The sequence below is a fragment of the Chenopodium album genome, chromosome 9 (genome assembly GCF_948465745.1).
Source record: "Chenopodium album chromosome 9, dcCheAlbu1.1, whole genome shotgun sequence".
Taxonomy (NCBI): domain Eukaryota; kingdom Viridiplantae; phylum Streptophyta; class Magnoliopsida; order Caryophyllales; family Amaranthaceae; genus Chenopodium; species Chenopodium album.
In genome coordinates, this window is record NC_137842.1 from 65151166 (window position 1) to 65164384 (window position 13219).

At 32.4% G+C, this 13219-nt stretch overlaps 2 protein-coding genes and 1 non-coding gene across 3 annotated transcripts; all 3 read right to left on the reverse strand.

The window, feature by feature from the left end:
- Positions 1–16: 16 nt before the first annotated feature.
- Positions 17–90, reverse strand: TRNAI-AAU (transfer RNA isoleucine (anticodon AAU)). The gene has a single exon. It is a non-coding gene; the product is annotated as a tRNA-Ile (tRNA).
- A 963-nt stretch (positions 91–1053) lies between these two features.
- On the reverse strand, positions 1054–5189 carry LOC145557976 (la-related protein 6C-like). The gene is made up of 11 exons (XM_081619140.1): positions 5069–5189; positions 3569–4083; positions 3086–3167; positions 2884–2978; positions 2635–2706; positions 2320–2399; positions 2142–2223; positions 2004–2051; positions 1844–1912; positions 1576–1719; positions 1054–1317 (listed from the first exon to the last, which is right to left on the reverse strand). Exons 1-11 carry the CDS (start codon positions 5187–5189, stop codon positions 1054–1056), a joined length of 1572 nt encoding a protein of 523 aa, XP_081475266.1.
- Positions 5190–8431: 3242 nt separating this feature from the next.
- Positions 8432–11296, reverse strand: LOC145558785 (transcription factor HHO6-like). The gene is made up of 5 exons (XM_081620119.1): positions 10800–11296; positions 10222–10466; positions 9702–10086; positions 9268–9344; positions 8432–9172 (listed from the first exon to the last, which is right to left on the reverse strand). The coding sequence occupies exons 1-5, from the start codon at positions 11011–11013 to the stop codon at positions 8897–8899; spliced, it is 1197 nt and encodes a 398-aa protein (XP_081476245.1). The 5' UTR covers positions 11014–11296; the 3' UTR covers positions 8432–8896.
- Between the last annotated feature and the right edge of the window lie 1923 nt (positions 11297–13219).

Consider the following 13219-nt stretch of genomic DNA (forward strand, 5'->3'; position numbering starts at 1 on the left):
TATAGTTTAAAAAAATTGGCCCATGCAGGGGTCGAACCTGCGACCTTGGCGTTATTAGCACCACGCTCTAACCAACTGAGCTAATGGGCCACGCTGTATAATAGTTGAACCATTTAAATATTAACCTCTTTGTTTTTTATACACATCCTAATAAATACGTTCCAAATGACATTATAATTAAGATTACAATTTTTGATTCCATAATTAAATATCAACATACAATGTACGAGTATCTAAAGAAAAAATATGTAAATGCAAATAATTTGTACATAATTTTCTAAAGGACAAAAATGATAAATGAGCAAATTAAAAAGGATTCAAATAATTTTGCCTCTTTGATGGCTTGAGTGTTTGACATGAGTCACATGACATATTATTGCTGAGTTTCATGCATATTAAGATTTAAGATTTTGGCCTTTGTAAAATGCTTTAATTTTAGTCTAAATTTAACGAAATTTAATTTAATTTTTTTTTTCTTACGCTCTTTCTCAACAAGGTTGACTCGTGCCCTTATTTATATGGTTCTTTTTATGCGACAGAATCTGTCAGTAATAATGATGACGAAATTAAAAATCATCTGTTAGTTTTCGACCTATAACATTATCCTTTGATTCTTAGCTGCGTGTTTGATGCTAGATGTCAGTTAGGCTATCGATCTTGGTTATGGCTTAAAGCAACTCAAAGTACAAATGTACTAATGGCTTTCTACAGCCACTCTATAATTCGTCTTAATATTCGACAAAACACTTCACACCTCTTTTACCATTAATCAAGCATGGTATAGATCAAGCAACAACACCAAAGAATTAAAGCAAATAGAAAGAACGTGAAATCTTATTATCAAGTAATATCAGCCCTAGAAGTTCTTCAAGAACCCTGTCTTACAAAATGTGTTACATATTTTAACTTTGTTTTCATTTTTTTTTGTTCTTTTTGTTTCTTTTTTGATGGTTATATAGTAATCAATCTCAACATACTCGACTAATAAATGGACTTCGCAAACAAAAGAATGAACCAACAACCAAATTACATATCATTATTGTTGTCTATGTTTCACCCCACAGGTGAGCTTGGAGTCGAGGATGTTCTAATTGGTTTCCCTCGTCCCATAGTGAAGCCTCTAGTGCCATCAGGCATTCGCGGTCCCTTGTTGATGAGCTTTGTTGTTAATGTATCACATTGCGAGACACCAATTGAATGTGTAGGAGAAGAAAGCAAGCCACGATCATTTAGACTTTGATGAGCAGCTCGTCCTTTGGTTTTAGCACGCCCTCGTGGTGATGCCAATTTTTTGGTGACACCAGAACTTTCTTCACCCTGCAATCAGAGTATGTAACTAATCATCTGTAATGTAAAAATTACTCGAAATTTTATCTAAGACAGTATTTACCGTGTCTTGTTAGGTTATGTTCTCCTCGGCTTATTTAAATAACTTTTAGTTCGATAAATTAAGTTCAGTTCAGCATAAATAAACTGAAAACAGAACATTATTATAGTACTGCAGTTGTTTAATTGTCGCGTATTTATGATGTTCTTATCATTATCTATCACTCCGTACTAGTAAAGGAATGTTACATTATTACTTACAAGACTGTTTTCTTTAACCAATTCTGAACCATTTGGTTGGGAGATTTCTTTAGGAGATTCACCATGTGTCGATTCATCATCATCAGTGAGCAAATCAAAGTCCGACTTTCTGGTCTTCAGGATAGATTTTGGCTGCAATTTCAAGTTCAGAAATTGTATAGTAAGATACACTTGTACATACCATGATATATCTATACATTTGTAAGATTTTGAAAGTAAATAATAGTGTGCTGAAGCTATTGATCAGCATACATACCGTGCGTCGTTGCATGACCCTAACTCGAAGTCCTTTTCTCCAATCTCTCTCGTCATTCAACTTTTCAGCCTAGAGATGTGCATCAAAATTTTATTACATGAGGCAGAATGAAATAGGATGTTACATACACTATGCAAAGTAAGGGAGTATAAACATATACCGCCTTTTCTGCAAATTCGGCATTCTCATACTCCACAAGTGCATGAAGCTGTCATTACAACCACAAAAGTCATATACTTGGCTATCCTTATATATCAATAATCTCTTGAATTAAGCATGTAGCAAAAATTATCTCTACCTTGTTACTGATGATAATAGCTTCGTTTTTGGACCGAGAAGGATTAGCTTCCGGGGGATGGCATAGCCTGATGGCCTTCACACTGCTTATGCAAAAATCAAAGAACCATTATGTGTGTACTAGTACTAAACATTGACAGTAAAAATGTAGCAAGATAAACACATAGTTTGGTACTAACCTGCCAACTACACTAAATATTTTCTCAAGGTTCTGGTATGAATGATCATCAGGCAAATTCTCAACCATTACAGTACGACACTGCAAAAACAAACCCCGAATCATAAGCTTCATCTATCATAGGGTCTACATTATTCAATATGTAACTAGAAAGTTTATCGCGTACTTTGCTAATCAAGATTCTGTAAAACAGAATAGCTAAAGTGGAAACATAGACAAATCCTTGCAACCATGGAAAATATGTCGAATTAATCGTTCAAATTCGATACATTTATAGACAATCATATCTCTACAGGAGGAAATATACAATCAGTACCTGAAGCTCATCTCTGTAAGTTTCTGTAAAGGGGCTTCTTCTTTTGACCTTCTTGTTTTCCTTACTTACAACCTTAGAAAATATTCCATATTAATAAACACCCAACCCAAAAATCATCAGTACATAACAAAAAAATCAAAAAATTACTTGAAAAAATAATCTTTTACAGTAGATTTTCCCAGGCTATTTACATTAGAACAGAACATGCATATACTAAGTAGGAGTGAGTAATGAGAGATTAAGACTAACAAGTTTCGTAGACGAGCGAAGTGCTTGGACGAGCATATGGTGGTCGGTAACAAGGGCTTTAATCTTCTTCATAGATGCAATAACAGGAATAGGAACTACAATATTTAACACATGAATTACTTTAAGAATTGGCCTTTTCTTAGGAAAACAAAAAAAAAAAAAAAAAAAAAAACAGGACTAATTTTGTAATGTTGGTGCTTACCATAACCTTCAGGATCTTTGCTTACATGTTTTGCCATTGTATCATTTGCCATCAAACTCAGATCACTGAATAGGTATTCTACCTGCCACATTCAAATATAAACACGAATCGGAGTACTAAATCTGTAAGTTTTAAATATCATGCACTATGTTCATCAATATTTCGCTGTTTAAAAACTTGTGCATAACCTTAAACAATACTATTGCCAAATGCAACATTTATGAAGAATCAAAATCATTAAAACCAGGTCTCCTCTTGAAATGTGTACATACATAGCGTATGAAAATGTTATAATTTTGTATGTAAAAATTGTTATATGTTTGTCCCTAACAATGAATAAAAATAACAAGATTGTACGAAAAACAAAAACATAACACTCATCATATAATATTGAACCAATGTAGATGATCAAACATAAATTAAAACATGACGTAAACACTCAAAGGAAGGACTAAATAAAAACGTTACAAAATTAATTCTAACCTGTTTAACGATCTTTTGAAGTAGATCATCATTGAGGGAATTCGACCGAGACAAGCTAGATTGAGATTGGGAAGTTGGGGAATTGGAGAAGTTGGACGGGTGTACCGGACTCAAATCGTTACCATTATTGTTGTTATTGTTATTATTATTATTATTCGTGTTACTATTATTGTTACGAGGGGAAGGAGGGGGAGAAGGACTAACATAGTACCAATCCGTAGACGGGGTTCCCATAACATGATCCCCGTCTTGCAAAAATTGTACACACGGGTAAAAATACCCCGTCGATAACATTTGATGATTGCCATAACTACTACTAATAGTGTATGACCTTGGCACAAATTCCGCCGCTTGTGCATTGAATTTGAACCCCCCGCCTCCTCCTCCTCCACCTCCGCCTCCTCCTCCACCACGTCCGTTATCTTTGTTACTATCACTACTAATACTAACACTTCCTCCGCCACTTTTTATTTCTTTTTCCGGACTCCTCTTCATTTGTTCGTGTGCCACTCTAACTCCTCACAACTTTTTTTTTTGTGTTATTAAGGCCTTTTTTTCTCTAATTCCGATCCTAATGAATGATCAAATAACGCACATACAAATTTGTTAGGTATTTTTTACTCTTAACATATTTTTGTGCTCCTGATCTTAACTATTGTTAAGAGGGAGTAATAGTTCAGGACCATACAATAATTTTTCGATCTAGAGGGATGCCCATGAGTTTAGTAACAGTAATTTCGACATTTCATCCACGTTTCTAGTCCGATTTATAAGCATCTGTCATCTATTAGTTCCCTTACATTCTTTGTGTGTTTTCCTCACACACAAACCCCCGTAACTCTTGCCTAATGAGTATTTTGACCACTCATTTTCATCCTTCTATTTTTTATTTTCAATATTGCTATTTTTTTATCAAAAAAATCCACTAATGAAACCAATTTCGATCACTCCAAATATATAAAGATACAAACGCAAATTCTTGACTACTAATAACAATTTTACAAGTTTCTACTCATAAAAAACTTTAGACATTTTTTGTGTTTCATAACTTTTTCTCACCTATTAATGTAGGCAAAGTTTTCAAATTTTGACTATTTTTTGTTATGATAAATTATAAAAAGTAATTTTAGATTCCATCATATTTAATTTTATATAATATGAAATGTTATTAACATTAACTCAAAGCTAGAATTTAAACATATAGACAAATATAGACTTTTCATTGGATCCATACATTGGAGACACAGATGGTGTATTAAATCCAATTGAAAAGAATTTTATACACGATAGATGGAAAGGTTGAAAAAATAAATGATTAAGTCGTAGAAAAATTTCATTTTGCAATTTTATGATATTTTATTATGTTAGTTAATTTGAAAAACTTTATTACATCACACGGGTCAATTGTCAAAACTTGTTACGCTTAAATATAAGTAAATTAAATGATAAGGCTTGAACTTATAATTTCATTTCACAAATTGTGTTCCTGGCCTAGCCCACCATCCACAAATCTTGATTGGTTCACATAGTAGAAGTTTGTATACAAGTGGATGGTTTTAACATGCGTAGGAGTGGAGTCATTTAGCAATGTATTCGAAACTATTGATGAAATTATAGCCATTGAAATCAAATTATGGAGACATATAGTTGATTGATGGTCTAAGAATATCTACATTTAAATACATATCCAATCAAACGGATATGTCTACTAAACATACAAGATCTCCCTTTTTATTTAAATCATCAAATTTCTAGAATATATACCCATTGTAAAACCTTAGCACTTAGGCAAATCAATCAACTAAATTTATTATATCATATTGGATATATACACTCAAATGTATAAATTGAATGGTGTACTTGACGCTAACAATTCCCTCATTTTCTTCTCATATTGATTCGATTATTAGTAGGATACGTCTCCTTTCATATAAAACATAAAACATGACGAAATGGGCCAATTGATAAACTCATAATAATGCAATGAGTTTATGAGTCCAACTACCTGAATGATATCTTAGTGAACAATTCATTCACTGTATTATTAATAGAAAACCCATGACTAAATAAAACTATAAATGCAAGAAAAATCAATTTGAGAAGTATGTAGTGATTATAAATTCCATCATTTTCATTCACATGTTTCACTCTATTAATTATTGTATTAATGGCCCCTTATTATCTTATATATTTGTAGGGTCCATTGTATCTTGTCTCAAAGATTCTCCAACCTCCTACTACCCATCATTAAGCTTTGTGAGTGTGATTGGTTTGTCTTGCATGATTCATTTTTAACGTTTTATATCCCTAGTTAGGTGTAGTAACTATTACAATTACTACGTATACTATTAAAGAATTGGAAAAGTTGTTAAAAATCTACAACGTTTCTTAGCTCGATTGATTAGATTGCCGTACATATCTCTACGTAACCTAGCTAAGTGATAGAAAGGGGGTTGGATATTTTATAGGTACAATACCATGGATTATTTATTACGAGTACGAAATATAATAGATAATTATGTATATTTTTGTCATAATCTTGACTGTATGAGATATTGATATGTTGTGATAACTAATTCTCGATAGAGGAAATAAGTCTTGTAACATTGATTATGAGCTTTATAGGCTTGTAATAAGGAGTGGATGGATGAATGAGAGAAAACCCCACAAACTTAGGGTATGTTCTCTTCAACTTAATTTCAGTTCAGTTTAGTTCTTGATTTCCTTCTCTCATAGATCAGTTCATTTCAATTCAATTCAGCTCCAATTAGTTCATTTCAATACAGCTCAGTTCAGTAAATCAAACAAGCCCTTAGATCAAACAAAATTTTATATCCAATCAGTTGGCTTGGATGTGAAAGGAGTAGCCAATTTGATTCAAACTAAAAGTTATTGTCTTCATTTTTAGTATAAAATGGCATACTTGATAACACTATACGACTGTATCTAACTGTATACGGCCCTGATTCTAACAATTGAACAAGCATACTAAAGTTTATTACCCAAATAATTAAGATACATAAAAATGCATATAGCTTAAACCTATGAGTGCTTTGTTTGCATAATTAGGATAGAAGCATCACAATTTAATTATCAAAGGTTTATTCATGAAACATCCCCCGGATGCTCTTAGGTAGACAATGATGTTACTTGTCAATTACTTTATAAAATAATAATGCCTTTTAAGACATGCTTTTTTATTCATCTTCTTTACGTGTAGCTTTTATGATGGATGATTTATTTTCAATGAGATCTATTAAATATGATTAGAAAGGTATAATAGTCAAAATGAGATTGCTTTGTCTTGGTGGTATATGGTGTCATAACGTAAACTTCTTATTCAAAATTTAGTATTTTATACACTTGAATATAATTAATTAAGGCCTCCACACAATAGGCTTAGAAAAAAAGGGTTATATTTAGGTCAATTTTTAAGAGTTTCATAAGCTATTTTTTTTAGAATTGTCTCTTTACCGATTTGAGACTTTCACAATGAATGATAACATTAGTGTTTAATTAAAATTTAGCTTCAATTACAAATATGATTTTATTTTTAAAACAGTTAAAAATTTATTAGAGATGGTTCAAAATTATAAATATGATTTTTCTTAGAAAAGGTTCATAATCTCATAATTCAGTAGCCAATTATAATTATAAATATGATTTAGAAACAGCTCAAATTTTTATGTAGTAAGTAGTAACCAATTATAATTTGATTTTAAAAATGGTTTAAATTATCATTATGTAGGGACAAATGAATCTATAACTATTTAATTAATATCTTATCGAGGAAAAACCTTTTTTTTTTTAGAAAGCAACTATGGAAATTAAAATTACAGCCTTCCAATACAAGTTAAACTTGTATGCATCATGGGGTTGGTGGCTATTCAAAAGGTATAGAGAATCCGATCCACTCAATGCAATTTTCAGCCCTCCAACACAAGGAAGGAATTTAGCATATTGAATAACTAGACTTTCTAAATTCTAACTGCCTTTGAACAAAATATGTTTGTGTCTTGTGTGCCACCTAAATATTAAGATTTGTACAATAAATATTTCACTCGAATTCTCACATCAATCCCTAATATTGTCATACGACACATGTTATACACAGGCTAATATTCTAATGGAGCGAGATACATATAGTGTCCTGTGTCCATATGATGTGGACAACTACCAGTATTAAGTGAATTATTTTTCAATTTCATTCTCAAATAGTTTTACAACTTTAAAGTTTTTGAATTCTTTAGAACACCAAGTACTTACAAGTCTAATGTATGAAACGGTTTAGTGAAATTTTTTTTAGGTCCACCCCCTAATAAGTCTTACACTTTAAGGGTTTGTTTATATTTATTGAAATGAGCTGAATTGATTGGAACTGAACTGAAGAGAGCTGAAATGAATATTATATGAGAGTAAAAAATTAGAAATTGAACTGAATTGAAATTACATCAAACTAAACGGGCCATACGTTTAATTTTTAATTCAATGGGTTACCTAAAGTCTTACAACTTTGAAGATACTACTAGCAAACAATAGGAATTCTATCTAACTCAAATTAAAAATAAAAAAATACAGGTGTCAACTGTATATAGTCAACCTTTAAAAATTTTCCAATTCTATTCCACCTATTTCACGCCAATAAGTGCACTATCACGCATCATGGACCTCATGGCAATCTCCTATTGGCTCGAATACCTTTTTTATCAACCAGAATTGACATCAACCAATATACCATTGCTCAGAATATCTGACATAATCCATAGAAAACTATCTAGATCCCATTTTGAGTATAGAATTCTGTAAACTAACAAATTATTGTTAATTTACGCGGAAAATATAACAAGTGTTGTATGTACCATCATCCAAACTTAGTTGTCACATTATCGACTTAAATTACACCGTCGGTGTGAAACAGAATAAAGCATCATACACATGAGCAAAAAGTTTGATCTATACTTGTAAAATACTTCAACAATGCATGATCCGCGCCTTAGCCGCCCCAACCCCCCCACCAAAATGTTCTGTTTTCACACTAAACTCTTCTAGTTCGCACCTGGATCTTGCAAATTAAGCCGGCGAAATTACTAAGACTAAAAACAATGACTCAAGAAGATACAGAGTCAAGATCCAAGGGAACTACACTCCTAATCCTGCAAAAATTCATCAGTCCATCCCAGATTGCCCTCTATCAAGTGTAAACTCGAACCCGGGTTATTAGGCTGTAATAATAATCAACTTTAAGTACTATGTTCGTTCTTGTTTGGAATTCTCCATGTATAATTATATCTGCCAAAACTTGATCTAGTAGTAGTTGTTATACATTTACTATACATCATCCTTTCCTGTTTTGTGGGCATGACCTTTCCAGCTATGGCTTTCGGATTTATCATCGTCTTCATCGTCCATGCTATCACCTCCAGTGGTTGAGGTACACCCTGTAAGCCCTGGAAACTGTAGAGGACCCTCGGGTGAGGCAGACTGCGAGCTGCTTGGCTTCGAGGATTCGCTGTACTGGTCCTGAGCTGTCCATGAACCACTCAAGGCCTGCCCATTTTTGTTCCCTGAATCACTCGGGACTCGTCTACTGTGAAGCCTGTATTTCTGCACATTGTAGGGTAGACAGCATCTTAGTGATATGCTCAACAACACATCAAAAGAGATTATCACATACTACACAAAAAGGGTTCGAAACTCACTTGCAAATGGCTCTTAACTTCATCATTTGTTAGCCCATCCACCCTCATCAGCTCTCGAATTTGTTTCGGAGTTGCCACTGCAATCATGTAGTCACAATCACACATTAATGCAAGGTTTTTGCCACAATCAACAATCAAACAATGAACTAATGATAAATCTCAAAATGTTCAACCAACTTAATTCCACTTTCCTAAACACAACTTCTATGCTTATAAAGCTTTACAAAATACAGTTTACATTCTTGTGTTCTTTACAAGATGGAGGAAGCCAACTAATAAACTCGAACCTCTACCAAAATCTACTGATAATTTAACCCAAATTCAAAAGAAACAAACACCAATACAAATTAGCAAATGATTTCAAAACCACATTCATATGAATTAAATTATGAAAACAATATTAACATTATACATGAATGAAGAAGTTATACTACCTTGTGGACCGCCAAGTTGTGTCAAGGCATCAACAAATCTCCTATGCAACTCAGGTGACCAACATCTCCTCTGCTTCCGAGCAGACGGCTGCTGATGGGATGGCCGTCCAATGGAAGCAGGGGGAGACGAATTCGAAACCCGGGTGCTCCCTAATTTAGGATTAAACACCCTAGACATCGAATCCTCTTCCAGATGATTGATCATTCCAGGTACCACCAAAGTTAGTCCTGAAACACTTACATCCTCTTTATCCACTTTCCTTGTTAACTCAGGGAAATTGCTAGTAGGGTAATTATTATTATGAACTAAGGGCACAAACCCTTTTGATCCTCCCCTAATTTTACTAAGATCATGTATTTCACTCCCCAAATTTTGCTCATCTTCCTGCAAACACATAATAATCTAATCAATATATAATCCCAAATCAATCAATCAATTAATCTATGATCATAATTATAGAAGTATAACCAAATTGCATAGAATTCAAAGATAATGCATAGAATTCAAAGATAATGCTACCTTTGGTGATTCAGAAACATGGTTTTGAGCTTGGTTTGAATTCGAATTGCGAATCAAGTGAGGCGAATTCCATAGTTGAACAGAGCTCATCCAATTCTTCTTATCTTTCCCAGAATCATCTTCACTTGTTTTGTTCAATTCAGTGTTTTCAGCCTCTTTCTTCAATGGAATAAACTCTTCCAGAACTGGTTGATGAGCATGTCTTGTCTTGTATTGTGATGATTCTTGCTTTAAATATGAAATTGCTGCACAAAATCATCATCTTCATCAATTTCAGCTTAACAGAACAATATTTAGCTAAAATAACAAAATTAGACAAAAACTGTAACAAAAAATTCCAACTTTAAGCCACATTTATCAAACCTAAAAAAAAAATATCAAAAACACACACAGAAATTATATGAATTAAAAGGAACCCATTTCAATAAAATCCCATTTTAATACAATACACAAACTCGCTTAGTTAGTTAAAGTCTTAACACGGGTACCCAGAATGCCCGGATCAAATCCCGTCTACATCATTATCATTTCCATCCGAATAAAATAAAAACAGAAATCGGATTAAAATAAAAACCCACCCTCTTTTAAGAGAAGCATGCAAAGAGGAAGTTCTCGTTTAAAAACTTCAATCTTGTTTAATTCAGCTTCTAATTGGGTGACAAATCCATCAACCTTATTTAATCTTTCAGAAACATCACCGATCATCGAAACTTCACTAAGAAACCCATTAATCGTTTCAGAAACATAACTCGGTTTCAAATCTAAACTCAGCTCAGGACATACCAACCCCATTATTTATTTTCCTTCAATTTTTTTGGGAAATAAAATTTAAATAATAATAATAATAATAAAAATGGTGAGAAATATGAAATTTATGATTCAGTGAATGAAAAGCTAAAGTACAGAAATGGAGGAAAGGGATAGTGAAGGTGATAAATAGAGGAGAGAGAAAGACAAGAAATGGAATCAAAGAGGAGAGAGAAAATTGAAATAGAAATTAAAATTAAAATAAAATGAAATGAAGGGAGCAGAAGAGTGGTTTAGGGAAAAAGCTGGAAAGTTGGATTGAAATGCGAAGATTCTGTTTTGGTGCATCGGCGATTTTTCACACACCAGGATTGCGTTTTCGTTTTTTTTTTTTTTTTTTTTTCATTTATTATTTATTTTTTATATTTGGATTTCTATATTATTTTATTCTTTTATTACAAGAATTTTCCTTTTTGGTAGTCATACTTCTCACGTAATAAGCCCAATACTCTTGTTAGGGTTAGACTTGGCAAAATTGAACCACTTCATTCGGCATGAATTCTAAATTTAACCCTAAATTACTAATTTGATTTTAAGCAAGATATTCATTAGGGTTCGTTTGGCATTGCTATGGTTTTCTGTTTTTGTTTTTTGGTTTTTTGTTGTATAAAAATATATGATACATGTCACATAATGAATAAAAAATTATTTAAACTTATTAAAATCATAGGCCCTGTTTGGTAGTTAGCTTATTGGGGGTATATTAGCTTATTTGACTAACTTTAGCTGATTGACTAGTCAAACAAGTTAATACAAGTGTTTGGTAGTAAGCTTATTGAAAGAGCTTATTCCACTAAATAAGCTATTTTTGAAAAAGCTCATTTTAGGAGTTTTTTCAATTAGCTTATTCATTAATTATTGTGAAATGACACTTATAACCTCATTTAATTTAAAATCCTATCTAAACTACCTACCCCACAATTAGCTTATTGGTCATTTCACATACTCAATCACCTTTAAGCTATCAGCTATTTACCAAACACTTTTATATAATCAGTTAATACAATAAGTTAGTCAAATCAATTAATAAAATCAGCTAGTCAAAATCAGCTAACTCAATCAGCTTCAGCTTTCAGCTTTCTCCCAAACAGGGCCATAATAATTTTGAAAACTGACAACAAAAAAGTGAATACACTTTTTTTCTTGTTTTCTGTTTTTGGTTTTCAGCTTTCAAAAAAACAGGAAACTAAAAACCAAAAATGATGCCAAACAAGCTCTTAGTTATGTTAAGCGAGTCTAGTTTTTGTTATCATAATAAAAACAAAATCAATAAAAACCAAAAAATCAAGGAAATTTCAAGATTTTCTAGTTATTAGAGTGGCTAACACAGAGCTCTTTTGGTTTGACCTTAAGTGTTGTATAAAAATATTAATCAAAGAGCTCTGTGTTAGCCACTCTATATGTTGTATAAAAATATTAATCAAAGAGATATGTGTTAGCTACTCTAATGACTAGGTATAAATGTCAATAAGTTACAATCCGTAACATTAATAAGGAATAATAAGTAAATAAACATTTTAAAAATAGTATATTTGGCAAAACACTATTCATAAGAGTTATCTCATATTTTTTAAAAGGTAGATATATAGATTGAATTAGTTTAATATGGATCGAGTTGTTGAGGATAAATATATGGAGTTTAGGTTGAAAAACCTGTAAATAATAGAATAAGTTGTTTATACCCTTCACTTATTTTCATTTCATGTCACAAAATAAAAATATATCTTTACCATACATCTATATCTTATGTTTTTATTTTTTTTACTTGCAACTAGAGCTAGTTATTAGGCGGGTCGGGTCAGGGTCGGTTGCGGGTCAGGGTCAAAGAGGGTCACATTTTATAGGGTCAATATAGGGTCGGGCCAATGCGGGTCGCGGGTCGATAATGGGCGGGCCTACAAAATATCAATTAAAATATATATTGGACAAAGCCATTATTAAATACATATGAATACAAATTAATCTATATAATTATTTTTACATTATGTATTTTATTTATCAACTAAATTGGAAAAACATGTTGGCCATATATTGACCCTACCCAATAAGAGCCCTGTCCATTAATAGCCCTGTCCATTAAAAGCCCTATGAGCTTGGCCCTGACCCTATTATCATTGGGCTACCCTGTCCAATAACAACCTCTACTTGCAACTCACTACATGGGCGAAAAATTAATGAAGAGATTTGTGAT